The sequence below is a fragment of the Terrapene carolina genome, unplaced genomic scaffold (assembly GCF_002925995.2).
Source record: "Terrapene carolina triunguis isolate 2854851 unplaced genomic scaffold, T_m_triunguis-2.0 Scaffold132, whole genome shotgun sequence".
Lineage (NCBI taxonomy): Eukaryota > Metazoa > Chordata > Testudines > Emydidae > Terrapene > Terrapene triunguis.
This window is the reverse complement of record NW_020664483.1, coordinates 19,014,291-19,035,976: the sequence shown is the minus strand read 5'-3', so window position 1 is coordinate 19,035,976 and position 21,686 is coordinate 19,014,291. Positions and strand designations below refer to the sequence as shown.

Sequence of the window (21,686 nt, the reverse complement as noted above, 5' to 3'; positions counted from 1 at the left end):
TCAGTGATCCCTCAGCACCCTTAATTCCCAGAATCCACTCTGAAGGGACAAGGATCCTGTAGCGGCACAGTGACTCACTGGTGCGGCACCTCCCGCTGGCCATCAAGGGAATTAGCTTTTCCAGTCTTGGAGCACCCTCTACCGGCCAGTATCCCGTGTGCCTCAAGCCCCCGTGTCCCTCCCAGACTCTGGTTCCCCTTTACCTTGCGTGCTGCCCTCTGGCAGTACCCCCACTCTCTGGGTCTCCCCACCCAGGGGAACCCCCAACCCTCTATCCCAACCTTGCCTCAGTGGCTACTGCCAGTCACCATCTAGCCCCGCTCACTGGGTAACCAGATAGCAAGTGTGAAAAATCACTAGTATACAGTGTCTCTCTCCCTGTCCGCTTGCACTGAGCAACTGGGCACTGCTGTCTATCCTCTGTAAGGGGGTAGGCCCTCATCATCCACTCATCATCGGCAAGGGGGGTTTGAACCTGCTGCCTTTGCCTATCCTGGGCTGCACCTCTGCAACCCTGCACCCTTTCCAGCCTTTAGCAAGACCTGCAGCCTGGGGGTTTTCCAGGCCTGGAGCTCCCCAGCTCCTCTGGCCTTTCCTCAGCCCTGCTCCACCCTAGGTATCCTGCTGTGCTCTCAAGCAGCCAGGCCCATCTCTCTCCACAGCTAGAGAGAAAGTCTGCCTAAGCTCCTAGCTAGCAGCCCGGCTGCCTCCCCACTCAGCCCATTCTTTTCTCATCCTGGAATTGTTTTAACCTCTTCAGGGCCAGCCCCTTTAACCCCTGCGGGTGACCACCCCGCTAGAGATCCATGAAGTCTGCAATGTTCCGACGTTTTCCTGCCCTTCAGGAGGGGCTGAGTTGTCCCAGGGGTTTCCATTCAGATTGTGTAAGGTTTTTTCCCCCCGCTCAGAGCCCCTCTAGCACCAGTGCCTGCAGCGGCGGCTCCAGGGACCAGCGCTCCAAGCATGTGCCTGGGGTGGCAAGCCGTGCGGGTCGCCCTGCCGGTCCCTGCGAGGACGGCAGTCAGACAGCCTTCGGCGGCTTGCCTGTGGGAGGTCCTCTGGTCCCGCGGATTCGGCAGCAAGTCAGCGGCAGGTACACCGAAGCCGCGGAACCGGCGGACCTCCCACAGGCATGCCGCCAAATCCGCGGGACTGGGGACCTCCCGCAGGCACACCGCCAAAGGCAGCCTGCCTGCCGTGCTTGGGGCGGCAAAAAAGCTAGAGCCGCCCCTGGGTGCCTGTTCCTGTCACACGCTGGCCGCACACCTTACACACATACCACACTGGTGCCCACCCACTGCCAAAGCAGCCGAACACTATGTCGCCCACCCCCTATAGCCAAAACACACCCAGAGCCGGGGCAGCGCCGCCTGCAGCCCGGGCGGGGGGCGTGTAACGGCCCCGCGTTTCAGGGCGCCTGGGCGGCCCGCCAGGGACTAGCAGGTGGCGGCGGCGGCTCGGAGTCCCCGGGGACGGTTCTGGCACCTTCTCGCTCGGTCTCGGCGCCGGAAGAGGCCGGGCGGAGGGGAGGCGGGGCCGGGCAGGGGTAGCGGCGGCGGCGGGAGGCAGACGGCAGCGCCATGGCCAAGTGGGGCCAGGGGGACCCGCGCTGGATCGTGGAGGAGCGAGCGGACGCCACCAACGTGAACAACTGGCACTGGTGAGCGGGCGGGGAAGGGGCCGGAGGCTGCCCGGCGTGGCCCCGCTGCGCTGCCTGCCCCTGCGCGGCAGCTTCTCCCCCATCCCTGCAGCGGCTGGGGCTGTCCGGACATTAGGAGCGGCCGGGCCGAGTCTGTGGGCGCTGGGTGCGGGGAAGCGCGGGGTTTGCTGCCGGCTCCATGCTGAGCCTCCCGGGCGCCCGAGGGGGAGCAGCGGGGCTTGCACCGGGCGGCTCGGGTCCGGCTGAGGACAGCGCCCGGCGCAGGAACAGGCGCAGCCCGGGATGCTCGCGCGCGCCACACCCCCTCTCTCCGCCCTTTGCCGCAGGACCGAGCGGGACGCGACCAGCTGGTCTAAAAGCAAACTGGAGCAGCTGCTGGTGGGGATCGTGGTGGGCAATGAGGCGGGCAGCTGTGAAATAAGCGACCTGAAGCAACTGGAAGGCGAAGCCTCCTGCAACAGCCGGAAAGGGAAACTGATTTTCTTCTACGAATGGAACATAAAACTTAGCTGGAAAGGTAACTGACTCTTCTTGGTTCTCTTGTAAAGAGAAATACAGCACAAGGTGGAGTGTCATGTGCATCCCCTGTAGGCTGCAAACTCATGGAGGCAGCAACAGTAGCCTTTTTGGATTGTGCAGTGCATTAGGGCAGTGGGTCTCAACCAGGGGTCCAGGACCCCCTGAGCAGGTTTTAGGGGGTCTGCCAAGCAGGGCTGGTATGAGACTTGCTGGGTCCCAGGGCAGAAAACCAAAGCACCACCGCATGGGGATGAAGCCCAGGGCCCCAAGCCCTGCCACCCAGGGCTGAAGCTGAAACCTGAGCAACTTAGGTTCATGGGACCCCCTGGCTTTTATATGCAGAAAAACAGGTATGGAACAAGCAGGCTGTGGAGTTTTTATAGCATCTGGGGGGCGGGGAGTTAGAAAGAAAAAGATTCAGAACCCCTGCATTAGGGCAATAATCTTCTTAATATTTGCGTGTATTTCTCACATTCTTCTCAGCACTTGCTGTCAGTCTCGCTGCTGCTAGCCCAGCTAAAGTGCTATCAATTCTTACAGCTATGATTGAAGGATCATGATCATCATCATATTCCTATTACGCCTCTGGCATTTAGGGCAGTGACAAAGCTCCTCCACTCCTGTCTGTTTCTAGCAAGTCTTTCAATGGTTCCCCAGCTGTGCCCCTGGTTTTTCAGCTCGGCTTCCACAGCTCTTTGCCATGTTGTTTTCGGGCGGCCTCGTTTTTGTTTCCCTTCAGGTGTCCATCTTATTGCTACTCTGGTGATGGAATCAGTTTCCATCCGAAGCACGTGCCCAATCCATCTCCACCGCCTCCTGGCAATGATGGTGCTCAGATCCTCTTGGCTGCACTGTGTCAATAGATCTTGGTTTGAGATTGTTCTGGGCCAAAAGATACGGATTGATGATTGAATGATTATACTGGGTAATTTCTTTCTCTTAGAAGACTCACTTTTGCTGCTCAAAACTTCATAGTCATAGAAACATTGTGCTGGAAGGGACCTCGCGATGCCATCTAGTACACCTCCCACACTAAGGTGGGACCAAATATTTGTAGATCATCCCTGAAGGTGTTTGTGGCACCTGTTCTGGAAAAGTTGCTTCAGGTTTGTTTACCACATTTCCATATTAGCACTGAAAACTGTGACTAGTAAATACAGAATGTCTGCACATTAAGACCCGAACAGGACCCTCTAGGCCAGAGGTGGGCAAACTATGGACGCATCTGGCCCGCCAGCCGTTTTAATCCGGCCCTCAAGCTCCCGCTGGAGAGTGGGGAGTGGGTTCTGGGGCTTGCGCTGATCCGGCGCTCCAGTCGGGGAGCAGGGTTGGGGGCCACTCTGCGTGGCTCCCAGAAGCAGCAACATGTCCCCCCTCCAGCTCCTGTGCATAGAGGCACCTAGAAGGCTCCGCTCTGCACGCTGTCCCCACCCCAAGCGCCACCCCTGCAGCTGCCATTGGCACCACAGCCAATGGCACCTGCGGACGGGGCGGTGCTTGCGGACGGGGCAGCGCGCAGCAGAACCACCTAGCCATGCCTCCGCGTAGGAGCCGGAGGGGGGACATGCCGCTGCTTCCGGGACCTGCTTGAGGTAAGCGCCGCCCGGAGCCTGCACCCCTGAGACACCACCCACCCCCCAGCGCTCCAACACCCTGCCCCAGCCCTGATCCCCCTCCCCGCCCTCCGAACCACTTGGTCCCAGCCTGGAGCACCCTCCTGCACCCCAAACCCCTCATCCCCAGAGCCTGCATCCCTAGCCGGAGCCCTCAACCCCCCATGGCCCAACCCCCTGTCCCAGCCCTGATCCCCCTCATACCCTCCGAACACCTCGGTCTCAGCCCGGAGCACCCTCCTGCACTCCAAACGCCTCATCCCCAGAGCCTGCACCCCTGCTGCCCCAGCCCTCCCTTCCTGCACCCTGAACTCCTCATTTCTGGCCCTACGCCAGAGCCTGCACCCCCAGCCAGAGCCCTCACCCCCTTCCACACCCCAAACCCAATTTTGTGAGCATTCATGGCCCGCCATACAATTTCTATATCCAGATGTGGCCCTCGGGCCAAAAAGTTTGCCCACACAGGCTCTAGGCAGACTCCGCACCCACATGGAGGCCCCTGGAGTCAGTGGTGGTCTGTGTGGGTGTATAGGTCTGGCCATGCAAACCTGCTTGCAGGATCGGGGCCATGTGTGGTGGTGTGCACAAGTTTCCTGGAATGATTATTCTAGAAAGCAAACTCTTCGTTAGGTTGGAGGAGCAGTAATATTTTCATAAACTGAATTGAAGTGGCAAAGAAATCAGAGAGGAACAAAATCAGTGAGTCTCAGCTCCTAAAATAGGTTATTTTGAAATAATCTTGAAACTCTGGTCTTTTTTTCTTGAATTTTTTTCCATACTTCAATTTTATTACTGCAAAACAGATATGTTCACATTCAGTATTTTTGAATAAATTAGGACATGACTCATTTTACTCTGCAAGAAGCAGGCATTTGCATTGTGACAATCCTCATCTGCTTTATTATGACTTGTTCGAATTGTTTAAAATTATCGAGCTTACAAATGATAGGTATTCAATTAATGAATTCATGGTGGCAGCAAGGAAAGGAGGAACTGTTTCAGGAAAAGTGTAAAGAAAATATAGACATCTTTGTAATACAGTATGTAAAGAAAATTGCAAAAAGGAGTGTGAATAATGTCAAGACTTAAAAAAAAAGTGAATTATGAGATACACTAGCCAGTTTAAATCTACTTAATTGATCAAGTAATCAGTTCTCTTTAGCAAATGCTACCATTCTTTTCAATGAGTATTGTGTAACCATATCTCTTCAGTGAGACATGTGTTCCACATTTTTTCTTCTCAGGGACAAATCCTAGAGAAGGCTGATGGCTGATGTGAACTGTGTACTTGGGAAACTGTACACCGATATTGCAATGCTGAAGGGTAGAGTGTTCATTCCCAAAATGTGGTAATTAGCTCTCAGCCAGACTTCAACCACTACTGCAAGAGATGGGAGTAGTAGTGAATGCAGCCTATTTCCCTCTCACTCTCCCTGCCCCAAAGTGGGATTGTGGTTCAGTGCCTTGAATTGTCCTGCTTTCCACTCCTGTGGGCTGTCTGCATTTTTTTCCTCCCTTCTCCATTTAGCTGATGAGATATTTCATGGAGTTCCTTCCAGTGCTGTGCACATGCCATGCCGAGTCCTGCTGTCCAGTTTTCCTGCAGCTTGGCTACCTGACACTATAAAATGCAATGTTTGCACTGCTTACTTGTCAGTTTTACAAAGCCTTAGGTTACCTTGAAAAAAGGTTAATGCAATTTTAGATTTATAGGAAGTAAATTTAGATTTAAAGGAAGTATTTCTTCACACAACACACAGTCAACCTATGGAACTCTTTGCCAGAGGATGTTGTGAAGGCCAAGACTATAACAAGGTTCAAAAAAGAACTAGATAAATTCATGGAGGATAGGTCCATCAATGGTATTAGCCAGGATGGGCAGGGATGGTGTCCCTAGCCTCTGTTTGCCAGAAGCTGGGAATGGGCGACAGGGAATGGATCACTTGATGATTACCTGTTCTGTTCATTCCCTCTGGCACACCTGGCATTGGTCACTGTCGGAAGACAGGATATTGGGCTAGATGGATCTTTGGCAGGGGTGAAAGTAATATTAAACACTTACTGGTACGGGGGCCTGGCTCTGGGCCCCCAGAAGGAGTGGGGCCTTGGGCAGAAGGGGCGGGGCTGGGGGGGGTCAGCCTCCCCCAGCCAGCCCATCCGTGCTGCCTGATCCGTGCAGCCTGGGGCTCGGCGGCGATTTAAAAGGGCCCAGGGTTCCAGCCGATGCTGTGGCAGCGGCATCCAGGAGCCCCGGGCCATTTTAAATCGCCGGCCCTCGGGCAGCTGCCCCTTTTGCCAGGGCCGGCTCCAGGGTTTTTGCCGCCCCAAGCGGCGGGGGAAAAAAAAAAAAAGCCGCGATCGCGATTGGCGGCAGCTCCACCGCGCCGCTTTCTTCTTCGGCGGCAATTCGACAGCAGGTCCTTCCCTCCGAGAGGGACCGAGGGACCCTCTGCCGAATTGCTGCCGAAGAGCCCAACGTGCCGCCCCTTCCCCTTGGCCGCCCCAAGCACCTGTTTGCTCAACTGGTGCCTGGAGCTGGCCCTGCCTTTTGCACCCCCCCCCCCCCCCCCCCCCCCCCCCCCCCCGGGGGGCGGGGGGGGGGGGGGGGGGGGGGGGCAAAAGGGGCAGAGACGTTAAAGCACTGTCGCGGCAGTGCTTTAATGTCGGTACATGGCCATTCTTATGTTCTTATAAAGAACTAAGTTATTAATGCTATATATTTAGAGTAGCTTAATTTTATACATTGTGAAGAACAAAATATAATAGTTTTTTCCTACCTGCCACAACTTTCTGAGATGAAAACCAGAAGCGATTAACAATTATGAACTATTCTTACACTGTGATAAGAGCACTTAATCTCACAGGCATTCAGTGTTCTACCATACATTGCAGCATTCCTTTGTGAACCTGTATTTAAGAGTATTTGCTTGAAGATTCTAGTATTTCACTGAGAGTTCTAAGAGCCATTGGTCATGAGTTTGGGTCTGTATCAGGACTTCCACCTCCCCCCTCTCCCTCCCCCCCCCTGCATGTTCTCTGACCAATTGGAAGTAGAAATAAGATCAGAACTTCTGGGGAGTTTGACAGCATGGAACATTCTCAAACTTAAAGCAATAGTTCTTCCCCCATCTAGTCCTTTTCTATAATATTCTGCATTCAATCTACTATTTTAAAAATGAACATTTCTTAGATTTTGATTCTGCTATGTAAATCTGAAATTCACTAACAATTAGGAAAGCCCGATTTAAAAAATGCACAAAAATCCACTTTAGCAACATAGACTGGGAAGAAAGTGAAGAACTAGCACCACTTAAATAAAATAAGTTGATTTAAATTAAAAACATCAGGTTTTTTATTAAATTCTAAAACTATTATTTGTATCCCCATGGTATCATAAGTATTTTAATGAAGAGCTTTATATTATGGTGGTAGTTTTTGTACATGTTCTATAAAAACTACCTGTGAACTTACTGTCCTGGAATCCAGTACACCTGCGGTCCTTTTGAGCAAGGTGCTTTCAATGTTAATTTGTCTAATATTGAAATAACCTTGTCCGAAATGTAATGTGGTCCAGTAGATCTAAAATGGGACTGGGAACCAAAACTCAATAATACTAGGGCTGTCAAGCGATTAAAAAAATTAATCACGATTAATCGCGCAATAAAAAATTAGTCGCTATTGATCACACTGTTAATAATAGAATACCATTTATTTAAATATTTTTGGATGTTTTCTACATTTTCAAATATATTGATTTCAGTTACAACAGAGAATACGTGTACAGTGCTCACTTTTCAATTCACCGAATACAAGTACTGTAGTGCAATCTCTTTATCATGAAAGTTGAACTTACAAATGTAGAATTATGTACAAAAAAATAACTGCATTCAAAAATAAAACAATGTAAAACTTTAGCAGCTACAAGTCCACTCAGTCCTACTTCAGCCAGTTGCTCAGACAAACAAGTTTGGTTGCAATTTGCAGGAGATAATGCTGCCTGCTTCTTGTTTACAATGTCACCTGAAAGTAAGAACAGGTGTTCGCATGGCACGGTTGTAGCCGGCATCGGAAGATATTTACGTGCCAGATGCGCTAAAGATTCATATGTTCCTTCATGCTTCAACCACCATTCCAGAAGATATTGTCCATGCTGATGATGGGTTCTGCTCAATAATGATCCAAAGCAGAATGGACTGACGCGTGTTCATTTTCATCATTTTAGTCATGCCATCAACAGAATGTTGATTTTCTTTTTTGGTGGTTTGGGTTCTGTAGTTTCCACATCTGATTGTTGCTCTTTTAAGACTTCTGAAAGCATGCGCCACACCTCGTCCCTCTCAGATTTTGGACGGCACTTCAGATTCTTAAACCTTGGGTCGAGTGCTATAGCTATTTTTAGAAATCTCACATTGGTACCGTTTTTGCGTTTTGTCAAATCTGCTGTGAAAGTGTTTTTAAAACGAACATGTGCGGGGGTCATCATCCGAGACTGCTATAACGTGAAATATATGGCAGAATGCAGGTAAAACAGAACAGGAGACATACAATTCTCCCCCAAGGAGTTCAGTCACAAATTAAATTAATGCATTAGTTTTTTAATGAGCATCATCAACATGGAAGCATGTTCTCTGCAATGGTGGCCGAAGCATGAAGGGGCATACGTATGTTTAGCATATCTGGCACGTAAATACCTTGCAACGCCGGCTACAAAAGTGCCACGTGGATGCCTGTTCTCACTTTCAGGTGACATTGTAAATAAGAAGCAGTCAGCATTATCTCCCGTAAATGTAAACAAACTTGTTTGTCTTAGCGATTGGCTGAACAAAAAGTAGGACTGAGTGCACTCGTAGGCTCTAATTGTTTTGTTTTTGAGTGCAGTTATGTAACAACAACAACAAAAAAATCTACATTTGTAAGTTACACTTTCACAATAAAGAGATTGCACTACAGTACTTGTGTGAGGTGAATTGAAAAATACTATTTCTTTTGTTTATCATTTTTACAGTGCAAATATTTGTAATTAAAAATAAGAATATAAAGTGAGCACTGTACATTTTGTATTCTGTGTTGTAATAGAAATCAACATATTTGAAAATGTAGAAAAGCATCCAAAATATTTAATAAATTTGAATCGGCATTCTATTGTTTAACAGTGCGATTAATCACAATTAATTTTTTGAGTTAATCGCGTGAGTTAACTGCAATTAATCAACAGCCTTAATTAATACTAATCACAGTTCTGACACTGGAACCTTTTGGGTTTTGGACAAGCCATTTTATCTTTCGGTGTCTTAGTTGCCACATCTATAAAATGGCAATAATAATATGTGCCTACCTCAAAGTGGTATTTACCATGCAAAAGCATTACCTCCAGTGAGCAGTGTGGCTCTATCCAGTGAATATTTAGATTAGCATTTGCTGACCAGCACAGGTATTGTCTGTCCAAGTGACTGATATGTACAGCATTATTAGCCGTTTAAAAAAGATAAAAATTGAATGTTTAAAAAGCCTCTATTACTGTTAGTCATAAATTAGACCTTCCAGTTAGTTTTATTTGTATCTTTGTTGTTGTTTTTTGCAACGATTACATGGGTTTGCTAACACTTCCCTAAACTCTTATCCATTCAGCAAGTTTGGCTAGAAAAGCCATCCTGCAGGTATGTGCCCCATTGTTCAAAAAATAAGTCTAAACACACATTTTCTTTGGGCACACTGATTGACTAAGAAGTAAAAAAAAACCCTAATTTTTCCTTCAGATATTAACAGAAACTGCACATAAATGTCTTTTTGCCTACTTTAGTGTGAGCTTTACCTGCAGCAAGTCAGGATATATTCATGCATGGGCATTTCTTTCGATGGAGAGTCTGGTGCTCATTCAGAGCACAATCCTCTGCATAAAGTTGTTAAAGGAAGTTTTTCCATTGAGTTAAGTGGCAGTTGGATCTGGATATTTGGAAGATGGGACTTCTGAGTGACTTCGTGCCTTTCAGCTGATTCACCCCTTTGCAGCAGTGCCTGTTCGTGCAGAGTGTTACTGCAAAAATGCAGTAAATGATATTTCAGGGTGTTTATATTAGAGGGTTTTGTTGTGAGCATTGATGAACATCTTTGCTGCTAGGGAGTTGTACTGTTTAAATAACATTTAATGGTGTGACATAGGTGCTATGTCAGAATGGAAATGCCACTAGTACAGTTTGAAGAGCATTTAAACCAGATCTGCTGGGTGAATAAATTTAATGAACAACTAGAAACTTTTTAAGAATAAGAGGAGGAATCTTTACTGAAGCAAAAACTGTTCATAGAATCATAGAATATCAGGGTTGGAAGGGACCTCAGGAGATCATCTAGTCCAACCCACTGCTCAAAGCAGGACCAATCCCCAATTAGATTTTTGCCCCATATCCCTAAATGGCCCCCTCAAGGATTGAACTCACAACCCTGGGTTTAGCAGGCCAATGCTCAAACCACTGAGCTATCCCTCCCCCCATGGTCATCTAGTCCAACCCCCTAGAACTGTAAAAATTAAAGCAGAACAGGGTGGACTAAGGGCCTGATCCTGCAACTTCTTGCACTCATGTGAACTGCTTGCTATGCCTGTGTGGAGCCCCATTGTCTTCAGTGAGGTTCTGTTCAAGTGCATCAGTCTCTCTGGGTGTGACAAGTTCCAGGATCATGATCTAGGGCTCCATTTATGGTGGCATGTATAGTACAGGCACTGCACACATGCCTAGAAGAGATATAAATAGCAGTGTAGATGACGAGGCACTGCTTAGACAAGTAGAGTAAAGACACACCCTAAGGTTCTGGCTTATCTCCTACACGGCTCTCTATACACTCCACAGTGCTTCCCACTTCTATTTTTAGCGGTGTAGTGTCCCACTGCCTCCCTGCTGCTGGAGCCTTTCCCTGCCATAGGGAAAGGTTTTGACAGTGGGGAAAGACTCTGGCAGGGAAGAGGAAGCAGTGGAAAAGGCTTCAACAGCTCCCCATTGCTGGAGCTTTTCCTCATCACAGAGAGCTGCTGGAGCCCATCCCTGCAGCAAGGAAAGGCTGTGGCTGGTGGGAGGCAGTGGGGAAAGGCTCTGATCTTTCTTCACTGCCTCCCCCCGCCAGAACCGTTCCCTGCTTTTCACTGTGGTGTGTAGCTACATATACCCTACACATTACCGCAAGTGTAGACAAGGCCTTACTAGTGTAGTGATTACTACCATGAGTTGCCTTATTGAGGTCAATGGCACTATTTGCGAAGCAAGCACTTCTCTCAGAAGTGTTTGCAGGATCAGGCCTTCTATTTTTAAACTGCAATATATAGTAGTTCTGCATAAAGCATTTACAAGGGTAAAACTTCTACTATGGAAAATATAGTTCTTTAGTTATTACATTTAAGAATTCATTCTGTTAATGCAGGTACAATGAAAGAATCTGGTGAGAAACATGAGGGATCTGTTGAAATTCCTAACCTGTCAGAAGAAAATGAGGTGGATGATACAGAGGTAGGTAATAAATACTAACATAACTGTATAGGGCAGGAATTTTTAAATAAAATTAATAACTTTAGTTGCCATTAAATTTCCTGTTAACTGAATAATAGGAGAACAACATGACTTAGCAAGTTTGTCTTTAGTATTCTAAAGATAAAAGATGTCAAGAACCAAAAACATTAATGGCTCATTTCTGTCCTCCGATACGTAAATACATATCTTCCAAAGTTAGCTACTAAGCATGCACAGTATCTGTCTTTAAAAGATGCAGTTCATGGCAATACAGAGCCACATGTTTGAGATAAGAATTGAGCCCTATGTTTGCTTCACCGTCTGTCATTTTTTAATCTTAAGGCCTCTACTTTGGTGCTAGCCTAATGATATAGTTGATATTGTGGTCTCTAAAGAACTCCTGGGGGAGAAATCTATCTAAACTTCTGGCTAGTTCTTGAGTTGTTATGGAGACAAAATTGCTTGTGTTTCCTTTAGAAAAAGTATCCGGGTTTAGTTTAAAGACATGATAAAGTGGGAAAGTTTGCACTTGAAATATCTATTCTGCACCTGTCCTCTGAATAAACCAAAGATAGCATTTTCCAACACTTGTTCCCCAAAAATCAAATTGTGCAAAGCATCTCTTAGATTTGTATGTTTATTTGTAGATAAGTGTAAGCAAAAAGAAAGGAGATGGAGATGTGCTAAAGGATCTTATGAGAACAGAAGGAACTTCAAAAGTCAGGGAGGCTCTCAGAGATTATCTGAAAGTTCTTAAAACAGGTACATTAAGATCATTTCTTCATACTGTGACTATATGGGCCCATTTTGTGCAATCTCCCTGCTTGAATAGATCGATCCATTTTCATCTGAGCTGGTAGAAACTGTTTTCATATTACTTTAAGAACAAAACAAAACCCCAATGCCTTCATTTTAATTATAATATTGCATTAAAGGTTTGAATTTAATCAAAGTCAGGATATTCAAAGTTTTGTTTTTTTTTGTAAAATGTTTATTTTGCAGTAAAGCCCGGGGGCACTAATCAGGACCAGAACCATATTGTCATAAGTGCTATACAAACATATGTGAAGATACAGTCCCTGCCCTAGAGATCTTACAAATTAATTGGCTGAGCAAAGCAAGGCCGTACACTTAACTCAGTGGCATTTCTCTGTATCTGAATCAATTCCAAAATTTCAGGGAATGTTCTAGGCATAAGTGGACAGAACTCTATTGATTTTGGTGAAAAATCAAAAACTGAAAAAGCCTGAATTTAGTGGAAATCAGGCTATTCTCATTTTCAGATCTTTACTAAAATAAATACAGTTCTGAGCAGAGGGGGAAGGGCTTGGCTGTAGTGGGGCCAACGGGCGTAGTTGGGTGTACAGGTTGGCCTCACGTTAGATGATATTTTTTACTTCCTCTATTTACAGAGTTTACTCTGGGAATGATCCTACCAACCAAAACTTCAGCTGGTCCGGAACTGGCGGTTAAAAAAAAATTGAGTGAGAATAATGTTCAGGTATGCTGGCTTTAAGAGTTACTATGTAAGTTTCACTGGGAAAGATGGATGCTATTGGCCCCAACCTCTGCCATCATAGGAGGAATAGAGAACTTAAGATTTATCCTGTGACTAACAGCAGATATACATAGTGCTGTAATGTGGAGCATTCATCTGTAACAGTAAGTGTTTGATGCACTTTTAAAATCACCTTTGGGATGGAGGCCAGTAAATTCACCAACATGAATGCTATGACTAGTCTCTGTAGTGCTCAGGTAATGTGGAAATAGAATCATTGCGGGACCACAGAATCTTCAGACAGTGAAAGGGAGATCAAAGGTGCCCTGTTCTTCACTTCCAGTGTTCTGTCAGTAACAACGACAGCTTCAAGAGGGCGAGGCTGAAATTTTTCTGCTTCCCTCATTTCCTCAGTCTAATTCAGAGATTGGCGGCTCACCAGGGTAAGCACCCTGGCGGGCCGGGCTGGTTTGTTTACCTGCCGCGTCCGCAGGTTTGGCCGATCGCGGCTCCCACTGGCCGTGGTTCGCTGCTCCAGGCCAATGGGGGCTGCGGGAAGGCGCGGGCTGAGGTATGTACTGGCCTCCGCTTCCTGCCGCCCCGATTGTCCTGGAGCGGCAAACCGCAGCCAGTGGGAGCCATGATCGGCCGAACCTGCGGATGCGGCAGGTAAACAAACCGGCCCAGCCTGCCAGGGTGCTTACCCTGGCGAGCCGCGTGCCAAAGGTTGCTGATCTCTGGTCTAATTAATTCATTCCACATTCTGTTGCCTGTCACCAAAAGCATGTTAGGGTTGCCTCAGATTTTCCTAGTGCTTGACTGTGGTGCTCACTTAATCTAACCCTAATATAGAATAGTATGTTATCATGTAATTAATGCATATGCACAAGGGAGCAGGCTTAATAATGCTGGACAGCCTTAAACCTGGCATTCCCTAACTTTTGAGTGGTTGACTTTGCAAACTTAATGTTTTTCTAGTAAAGAGTTTTGGTGTGGAATATATATGTGTTTGCTATTCATATACAATGGCACTTTATCCTGAGTTTGCTTTACAGGATTCTGTTATACCAATTTCTTTGGATACAGTTGGTGTAAAGATTCCAACAGTAAAGATACTTCTGAAAGAGATGTTTGACTCTCCAGTAGAGGAGCTTTATAGCATCTTCATAACTAAGGAGGTAAGAAGCCTTTGTATAAGATAGGAGCACGTGTTCTTAGTGATGTAACTGAAGGGATTGGTGTTCCAGTAAAGAGAAAAGTTATTTTATTTGAAGAGTTTAATTATAATCAGTAATGAGAAATATTATATGTAGGACCTTACCAAATTCACGGCCATGAACAACTTGTCATGGACTGTGAAATCTGGTCTCTTCCCATGAAATCTGGTCTTTTGTGTGCGTTTACCCTATACTGTATAGATTTCACAGGGGAGACCAGCGTTTCTCAAATTGAGGGTCCTGACCCAAAAGGGAGTTGTGGGGTGGGGGTGGTATTGCCACCCTTACTTCTGCATTGTCTTCAGAGCTGGGTAGCCAGAGAGTGGCAGCTGTTGGCCAGGTGCCCAGCTCTGAATGTAGCACCCCGCCAGCAGCAGCACAGACGTAAGGGTGACAATACCATATCATGCCACCCTTCCTTCTGCGCTGCTGCCTTCAGAGCTGGGTGGCCGGGGAGTGGCGGCTGCTGACTGAGGGCCCAGCTCTGCAGGCAGCAGCTCTGCCTTCAAAGCTGGAATCCCGGCCAGCAGCCACTGCTTTCCAACTGCCTAGCACTGAAGGCAGCACCGCTGCCAGCAGAAGTAAGGGTAGCAGTACTGCAACATTCCCCTCCCCCTCCCCCCCAATAATTTTGCGAACCCCCGCCTCCCCCCAGCAACTCCTTTTTGGGTCAGGACCCCTACAATTACAGCACGGTGAAATTTCAGATTTAAATAGCTGAAATCATGAAATTTATGATTTTTAAAATCCTATGACCGTGAAATTGACCAAAATGGACCTTGAATTTGGTAGGGCCCTAATTATATTTAACTTTCATAGTGCCCAGTGCAACTAACACACTCCCGCTTGTACAGTAAGAGTGGGAAATCTAGTCAAACAGGGACTGAAATACCATCAGCTACTTATTTCTAGTAACTTCAGCTATAGTACCACAATGTAGGGTGTAAGGTGGTCTTGAGTCTCTTCCCGTCTGTCAGGAAGGGAGACCCCTGCCCCTCACTACAACGCTTCTGGAGTGACTCAGTTCAGGGGGAAATTAGCAGACAGTTAATAGGCCCAAGCCTGCAGTCCAGGCCGGGCAGCAATTGAGTCTGTGAGCCCGGTCCTCAGCCAAGGTGGGGCAGCCAACAAATAAGGGCTCTGGCCTGCAGTCAGGCAGAGGAACAATGAGTCTATAGGCCCGGGGGCCTCAATCAGGGCAGAACAGCAAACAGTTAACAGCTCTGGCCTGCAGTCTGGCAGAGCAACATAGCAGTCTAGGGGGATCAGCTCTTTGGCGGCGCTGACAGCAAAACCGCCTGGCGTCCTAGCTCGGGTGGGCAACAGACCGACGCAGGCCTCTTGGCCTAGAGGTGGGGAAGCTGCCACCCCAGGGGTGGAGTGGCAGGGGGATACAGGCCCATCCGACTCCACTGCATCCCAGCCAAGGGCCTTAACAGTGGCGGAGTGGTCTGCCACTGGGTCAGCAGGGAAATCTGGCTGCAACACGCTGGCTTACTTATAGTAAATAACAGAGCCAAACCCTATTCGGCTTCCCTGGGCTCCTTCCTACACTCCCATTCAGGGTGTACCTGGGTCCTCGTTTGTCTCGCTGGGGTAAACGGCTAGTGGCAGCCCCAACAGCTCCTCAGTGCCTCCGGGTCTCTGGCGCTGTAGCGGCCTCCATTGGGTCTGAGCTCCAGCAGTGGGGGAGAGACGTCCTGCTCCTCTGGCAGCTCTTCTCCAACTGAGTTGGAGGGGCTGCCTTTTATATTTCTGGTTCCTGTCCCTCCCCTCTGCTTCCCGTGGGGCGGTTGTAGGTGTCCTGGTTGCAGGTCTCCCCCCGTCTGTCAAGGAGGGAGACCATGCCCCCTCGCTACAAGGGTTCTAGCACCATTTACTTCATTAGTGCTGTTGTTACCTTTGAAGGTAAAGAACTATCATGGTGTGTAAAGTGGAGAGCAGAATGGAGCTACACCTCTACCTCGATATAACGCTGTCCTCGGGAGCCAAAAAAATCTTACTGCGTTATAGGTGAAACCGCGTTATATTGAATTTGCTTTGATCCACCGGAGTGCGCAGCCCCACCCCCCCCGGAGCACTGCTTTACCGCGTTATATCCGAATTCGTGTTATATCGGGTCGCGTTATATCGAGGTAGCGGTGTATTTAGTTTATCTGACTGTGTTTATTTCGTTGAGCTCTGTGTATTGACGTGAAGCTGGCCAACTAGCAATGGCCAAAGGAATGGTCTGCTAATTTTGTTGGTCCTGTCAGCAGGCTTTTGATTCCATTGCCCGTGAGGAATTGATAACTTACTTTCAGATCTTTCCAAAGTAGACAGACTGGCCCTTTGGTATTCTTGTTCTTTTCTTTCTGAGCATCCCTGGAAGGTGGTGCTGGGCCATTGTTTATCCACCCACAACAGCTCCACTAATAGAGATTGGGAAGTCTTATGCTGCATGTCATTAGTATGTAAGTGAAATGCAGCTCTGTCTCCTTTGCACCCAGCTCACAGTAATAATAAATACTCAGTAATAAAAAATACTTAATCCTTTATGTAAGCACTTGTAATCCAAAAATCTCAAAGTGCTTTACAAATGTTAAGCATTCTTATCCCCATTTTCCAGATGGATTCCATTAGCTAGTATGTGTATGGATATGATTACATCTACCTCTCTTGCAAGGTTTACTGTGGAGAAGCACTCAAATAGCAAGTTTAGGATGCATCGGTGTCCTCCTAAGAAGCCCTAGAATATATCAGAAGATTTTAGACTGGAATGCTAATACTTCCAAAAATTGTAATTCTCAGGAGGATCAGGGATTAATGTCAGTCTTCTGATATGGGATAGAGAATATAACATCTCATGACTTTCCGACTAATCCTGCTCCATGTGTCTAGACTGCTGCTTCCATCTCATCAGGGCAGAAGGAAGATCAGTCTGCCTGTTTCCTAATCCAAATATAGCTGCAGCCACTTCACTTCACTTGCTTTGAACACTCTACCTCTGTTTTACCTAATACCCTCATTAATTGCTCCTTTTACCTACCAAACATGTTTCTCAGCACTTTGTAACTTAATCATATTATGATTTTTCTTAGTGAAATCAATGATGTATTGAATTGACTGGAGCACTTTTTAAAGTTCAAGCACATAAAATTGCTTTCAGAGAGCCATGCATTCATCACAGAACCCTTGGCATTAGGAGTCTCCAGTAGCCCTTTTAGTTCATCCCAGTATCCTGGAAGGATGCGTTATAGATCACTAAGCTATCCAGAAATCATAGCAGTTCTGTGTTATTGAATAGCTGATTAAATTCTTACACTATGCATGTTTGCTTTTTGTTTTCCTAGTTGGTGCAAAAATTTTCTAAAAGTCGTGCTGTGATCGAAGCCAAAAGAGGAGGAAAACTTCAAATGTTTGATGGTTGTATTACTGGTGAATATATAGAATTGGTAAGTGAAACCTTGCAGTTTAAAATCAGATGCCATGTTCTGCCCTTTTGGAGTCTCACACTGATGATGTTTGGGCCCACAAGGTTCTTAAATTGCTACGCCACAGGGGAGAATACTGAGTAAAATGTAACCTTGCTTTAGTTTCTCTAATGCAGATTTAGTTAATAAAAAACAAAATATGACCATGTAGAAGATTCCTGACTTTCTCCTTTTCTGGCCCAGATTATCTATCATGTGGGAAAACCCTCACTTGGAACCATGGGATGAGGAAAACTGTGTGTGGTTGCCTTGCAGAGTTTTTCTACCACTGTCTTTTTTTAATAGAGAGTTTGGGATTGAGGTTACAGATTAGAAGTAGTACCACTTACCGAACATGTGGATCTCTGGAGAAGCAGATCGCATTCTGTTCAGAGACAGAAGCTACGCTGTCCCTGGTTATGCTCCCCTACAGCTACATAGAGGGGACGCTGAGGAAGGTAATATAGTGTAGACCTGTATTTCCACACAAAACTAAGCGTAGAGCAAAGAGTAGTGCCACGGAGAGCTCTGCTCCACCTACCTCTTGCCCCAACCACTGAAACCTGTGGAGACTCCTTCTACATGAATACCAAAGTATGGGCATCTATACAGTGTTGGGGAAGAAACTGGCATCCTTCTTTTACATGGAATAAGTAGATCTGCACACAGATGGAGCCTCCTCTGTAAATCAGCCTGGGACAATCGAGGCTTTGATTAGGGAGCATGTCCCAGTGACACTTCTTCTCTTATCAGAGATCAGTGGTATCAACCACTCTGAATAATGTCAAAAGTTGTTTCTTAAATGAAAAACGACCTAGGGAAAATGCTCTGTCCTGATACTTTTAAAAAGTTGTCTTGAAGCCCTTTAACTTACCATTCAGCTGTGTGTCAATTCTAGCTTCTAATCCCTTAATTACTTAAATCAAATCCTGAGTAGTTAAAGCTAGTAAACAATTTTTGGAATTAAAATTACTGCAGATTTTAGAGGATTTAGTTCTAGGTATTTCATCTTTTAGGCATGCCTAAGTTTTCCTAAAGCTCGAGATCCCCTTTCCCCCAAATGGGACTGAGTGCGCAGTGGCTCCAGTTATAATAAAGATGTTGAAACTTGGGAACGCACTGATGAAATAAAAACGAGGAGTCCTTGTGGCACCTTAGAGACTAACAAATTTATTTGGGCATAAGCTTTCGTGGGCTAGAACCCACTTCATCAGATGAAATAATTCATTTGATAGTGCCAGCAACTAGCTATAAAAAGACACGCCACAGATTTACGGCTGTAACAACTAAAGAAACTCTTTAGGCAGTATCCCCAGTCAACAATCAAACAACTGGCAAGTTCCACATCGTAGAGACATAGTTACAGTGGTTATGTTAAGCACAAATGGAACTGAACCTACCTGGACCCTAGGGGAAGTTGTGAATAAAAAAATACCCCTATTTGTAAACCTCCTTGAAGGATGGGCAAACTCCCTGAATGGGAGAATGCACCACTTCTCTAAACCAACTGCTGTCACATGTGTCTTCTGGATTAAGCCTCTGCCAGGTTGCTTTCAGTTCCGAGCCAGTTGCCGAGAATGCTGAGACGCCACACAATCTAGAACTGATGGAAAGGAGCTCTAGAGCTGTGTCTCATCTTACACATGGTACCACAGCCCAAACCATCTCATCACTATCTCTTCCAGTGGCCTCAAATGTATATTGAGCAAGATGGGTGGCAGAGTAGAGTACTATAGAGGTGGGTGATCAGTTACGCTCTACTTTTTTTTTGCGATTTCTCAGAGGAAAATACCGAACCACTGCAGTAATCCCAGTCACCCATGCTAAGGTCCATGTTATCAATGGCTGCTGATTAGAGCTGTAGCTATAAGCATGAACAAATGACCTTTGTCCATTGCTAGGAGAAAGTAGGGAAGTGTGTGCCCAGTTATGAGTGTCATGATTAGAGCTGGGATTTTCAAGTAAGTGTTTTCCCTCACATTTACTGTTTGTCCAACTTTTGCCAGGTGGAAAAGTCAGAAATTGAAGGGAGAAGGCCCCAAAATTTTGTTTCAGAATTTTGGAAAACAAACTTTTTATAGAAAAAAAAATTAATTTGACAAAACCCTGTTTTATGATGGAAAAAGCTTTCACACTGGAAAATTCTTGGCCAGTGCCAGCTCGGATTCTCTTGGAATGAGATGTGGCAGGCCCTCAGATGAAATTCTTGAAAAAAGGCAGGGGGGGAGTATTAGTTTTGTCATGTTTTTTTGTACATCTGTATCTGTCTTACAGTTACCCAGCCAAAGGATTGTCATGAAATGGAGATGCAGGAACTGGCCTCATGGTATGTCTTTTCTCTAACCCCATAGTACTTACGGGCAGGATTTTCATAGGGGCCTAATCCCAGTTTAAATTGGAGCTAAAGTTTGAGAAAGCACAAATATAATGCCTGCTATCAGAGCAGTAGCCGTGTTAGACTGAATCTGTAAAAAGCAACAGAGAGTCCTGTGGCACCTTTAAGACTAACAGAAGTATTGGAGCATAAGCTTTCGTGGGTGAATGCCCACTTCATCAGACGCAAGTAATGGAAATTTCCAGAGGTATAAATCAGTATGGAGATAACGAGGTTAGTTCAATATGCAAGGCACTGCATTTAGCCGTATGGAATGGAAATCTATCAACCTCATGAAGAAACTTGCACAAATACAGACACATATCATCTTCCTTTCCAAATGCAAACGGATGGACATCATACCAAATGGACTGAAGGTGAAAAATCCATTGCTATCTACATACTGCACAGACCACAGTGAGAGATTGTCATACACTATCAAAGAAACTGAGGATTAAACAAAGACTGTGAATGGCTATCCAACTACAGAAGCAGTTTCTCCTCCCTTGGTGTTCACACCTCAACTGCTAGCAGAGCACCTCACCCTCCCTGATTGAACTAACCTCGCTATCTCCATACTGATTTATACCTGCCTCTGGAAATTTCCATTACTTGCATCTAATGAAGTGGGCATTCACCCATGAAAGCTTATGCTCCAATACTTCTGTTAGTCTTAAAGGTGCCACAGGACCCTCTGTTGCTTTTTACATAATGCCTGCTGTTATTCCCACTGAGGGAAGGAGTTTGTGCTGTCTTTGTTCTTGCAAGAGCAATAAGTACATTTATGTACAAAATGCAACAGGTGAGTTCATGAAAGATTGAATTTTATTTAGTAGTATAGTAAAGCAAACTTTTATTAATCAGGTATTAAAACCAAGTTTATTAATAAACATATTACTAAATATTGTACTCTCTCTTCTTCCAGAATATTATGCAACAGTTGCTTTGAATTTCAAGGATCAGGCAACTCAAACTGAATTACAGTTAGAGTGCAAAGGTGTCCCTGTCTGTAATGAAGACAGTACAAGACAGTGTTGGCAGAAGCAGCATTTTGAAGAAATACGTGTTTTACTGCAGCAGACCAAAGTAAATGCTGAATGATGATAGCACTGTAGTTAGTTTTATTAGCGCATTACTTTTATATATAAATAAGTTTGTCTCCCTTTTTTGTCCCCCTACCCCCTCTTTTTTTAAGAAAATTAATTTATTTATGGGGGATGAATAAACATCCACTTCTGTGATACTGTATATAATTTAAGTGCTATTTATGTATCTTCAGTGAATGAAATGGCCTCTTCCGTAAGTGAGATTATGTATTTAGACACCCTCAGTTTGAGAACTGATCACTGTTTTATTATGTATAACTTAAATTTGGAAACTGTTAGCGTGACTCAGCTGCTATAGACTTCATGGTATTACATCATACTGACAAGTTCATTTAGTAGAGACTAGCTACTAAGTAGGCCTAGTCCAGCTCTAAGTTAGAGCAAAGAAGTGACATAGGCATTGTTTAGTAAGAATCCATTCGTGGTGGGTAGAATGTCTGTGTTTAAATGCACTGCTGATTAAAAGGTGAATTGAAAGTCTTACAGAATCAAACTATGGGGTATTTTTTTTAAGATCAAATGATGAGTGAATTATACAGCCACTTAAAGTAAAGCACTTAATCTCAAACCATAGAAAAACAAGATGCAGGCTTCTTATATTTTCAAACAGCACAGCTACACGTTTGAAAGACTCAGTCACCTAAGGCAAAGATTTAGGTCCGGAGGATTAACAAAAGTAGAACAACCCTTGTTGACTGGGAGATGCCATTATTTTGGTCTGTTTTTCTAAACTCCTCTCTTCATCTTCTCTCTG

The 21,686-nt window shown here is 45.7% G+C and overlaps 1 protein-coding gene across 1 annotated transcript; it reads left to right on the top strand.

The window, feature by feature from the left end:
- The first annotated feature begins 1,565 nt into the window (after window positions 1–1,565).
- On the top strand, window positions 1,566–21,415 carry LOC112110835 (activator of 90 kDa heat shock protein ATPase homolog 2). Its single transcript, XM_024206041.2, has 9 exons — window positions 1,566–1,660; window positions 1,987–2,177; window positions 11,200–11,285; window positions 11,933–12,047; window positions 12,698–12,786; window positions 13,839–13,961; window positions 17,333–17,434; window positions 19,727–19,778; window positions 20,752–21,415. Exons 1-9 carry the CDS (start codon window positions 1,581–1,583, stop codon window positions 20,925–20,927), a joined length of 1,014 nt encoding a protein of 337 aa, XP_024061809.1. The 5' UTR covers window positions 1,566–1,580; the 3' UTR covers window positions 20,928–21,415.
- The last annotated feature ends 271 nt before the right edge of the window (window positions 21,416–21,686 follow it).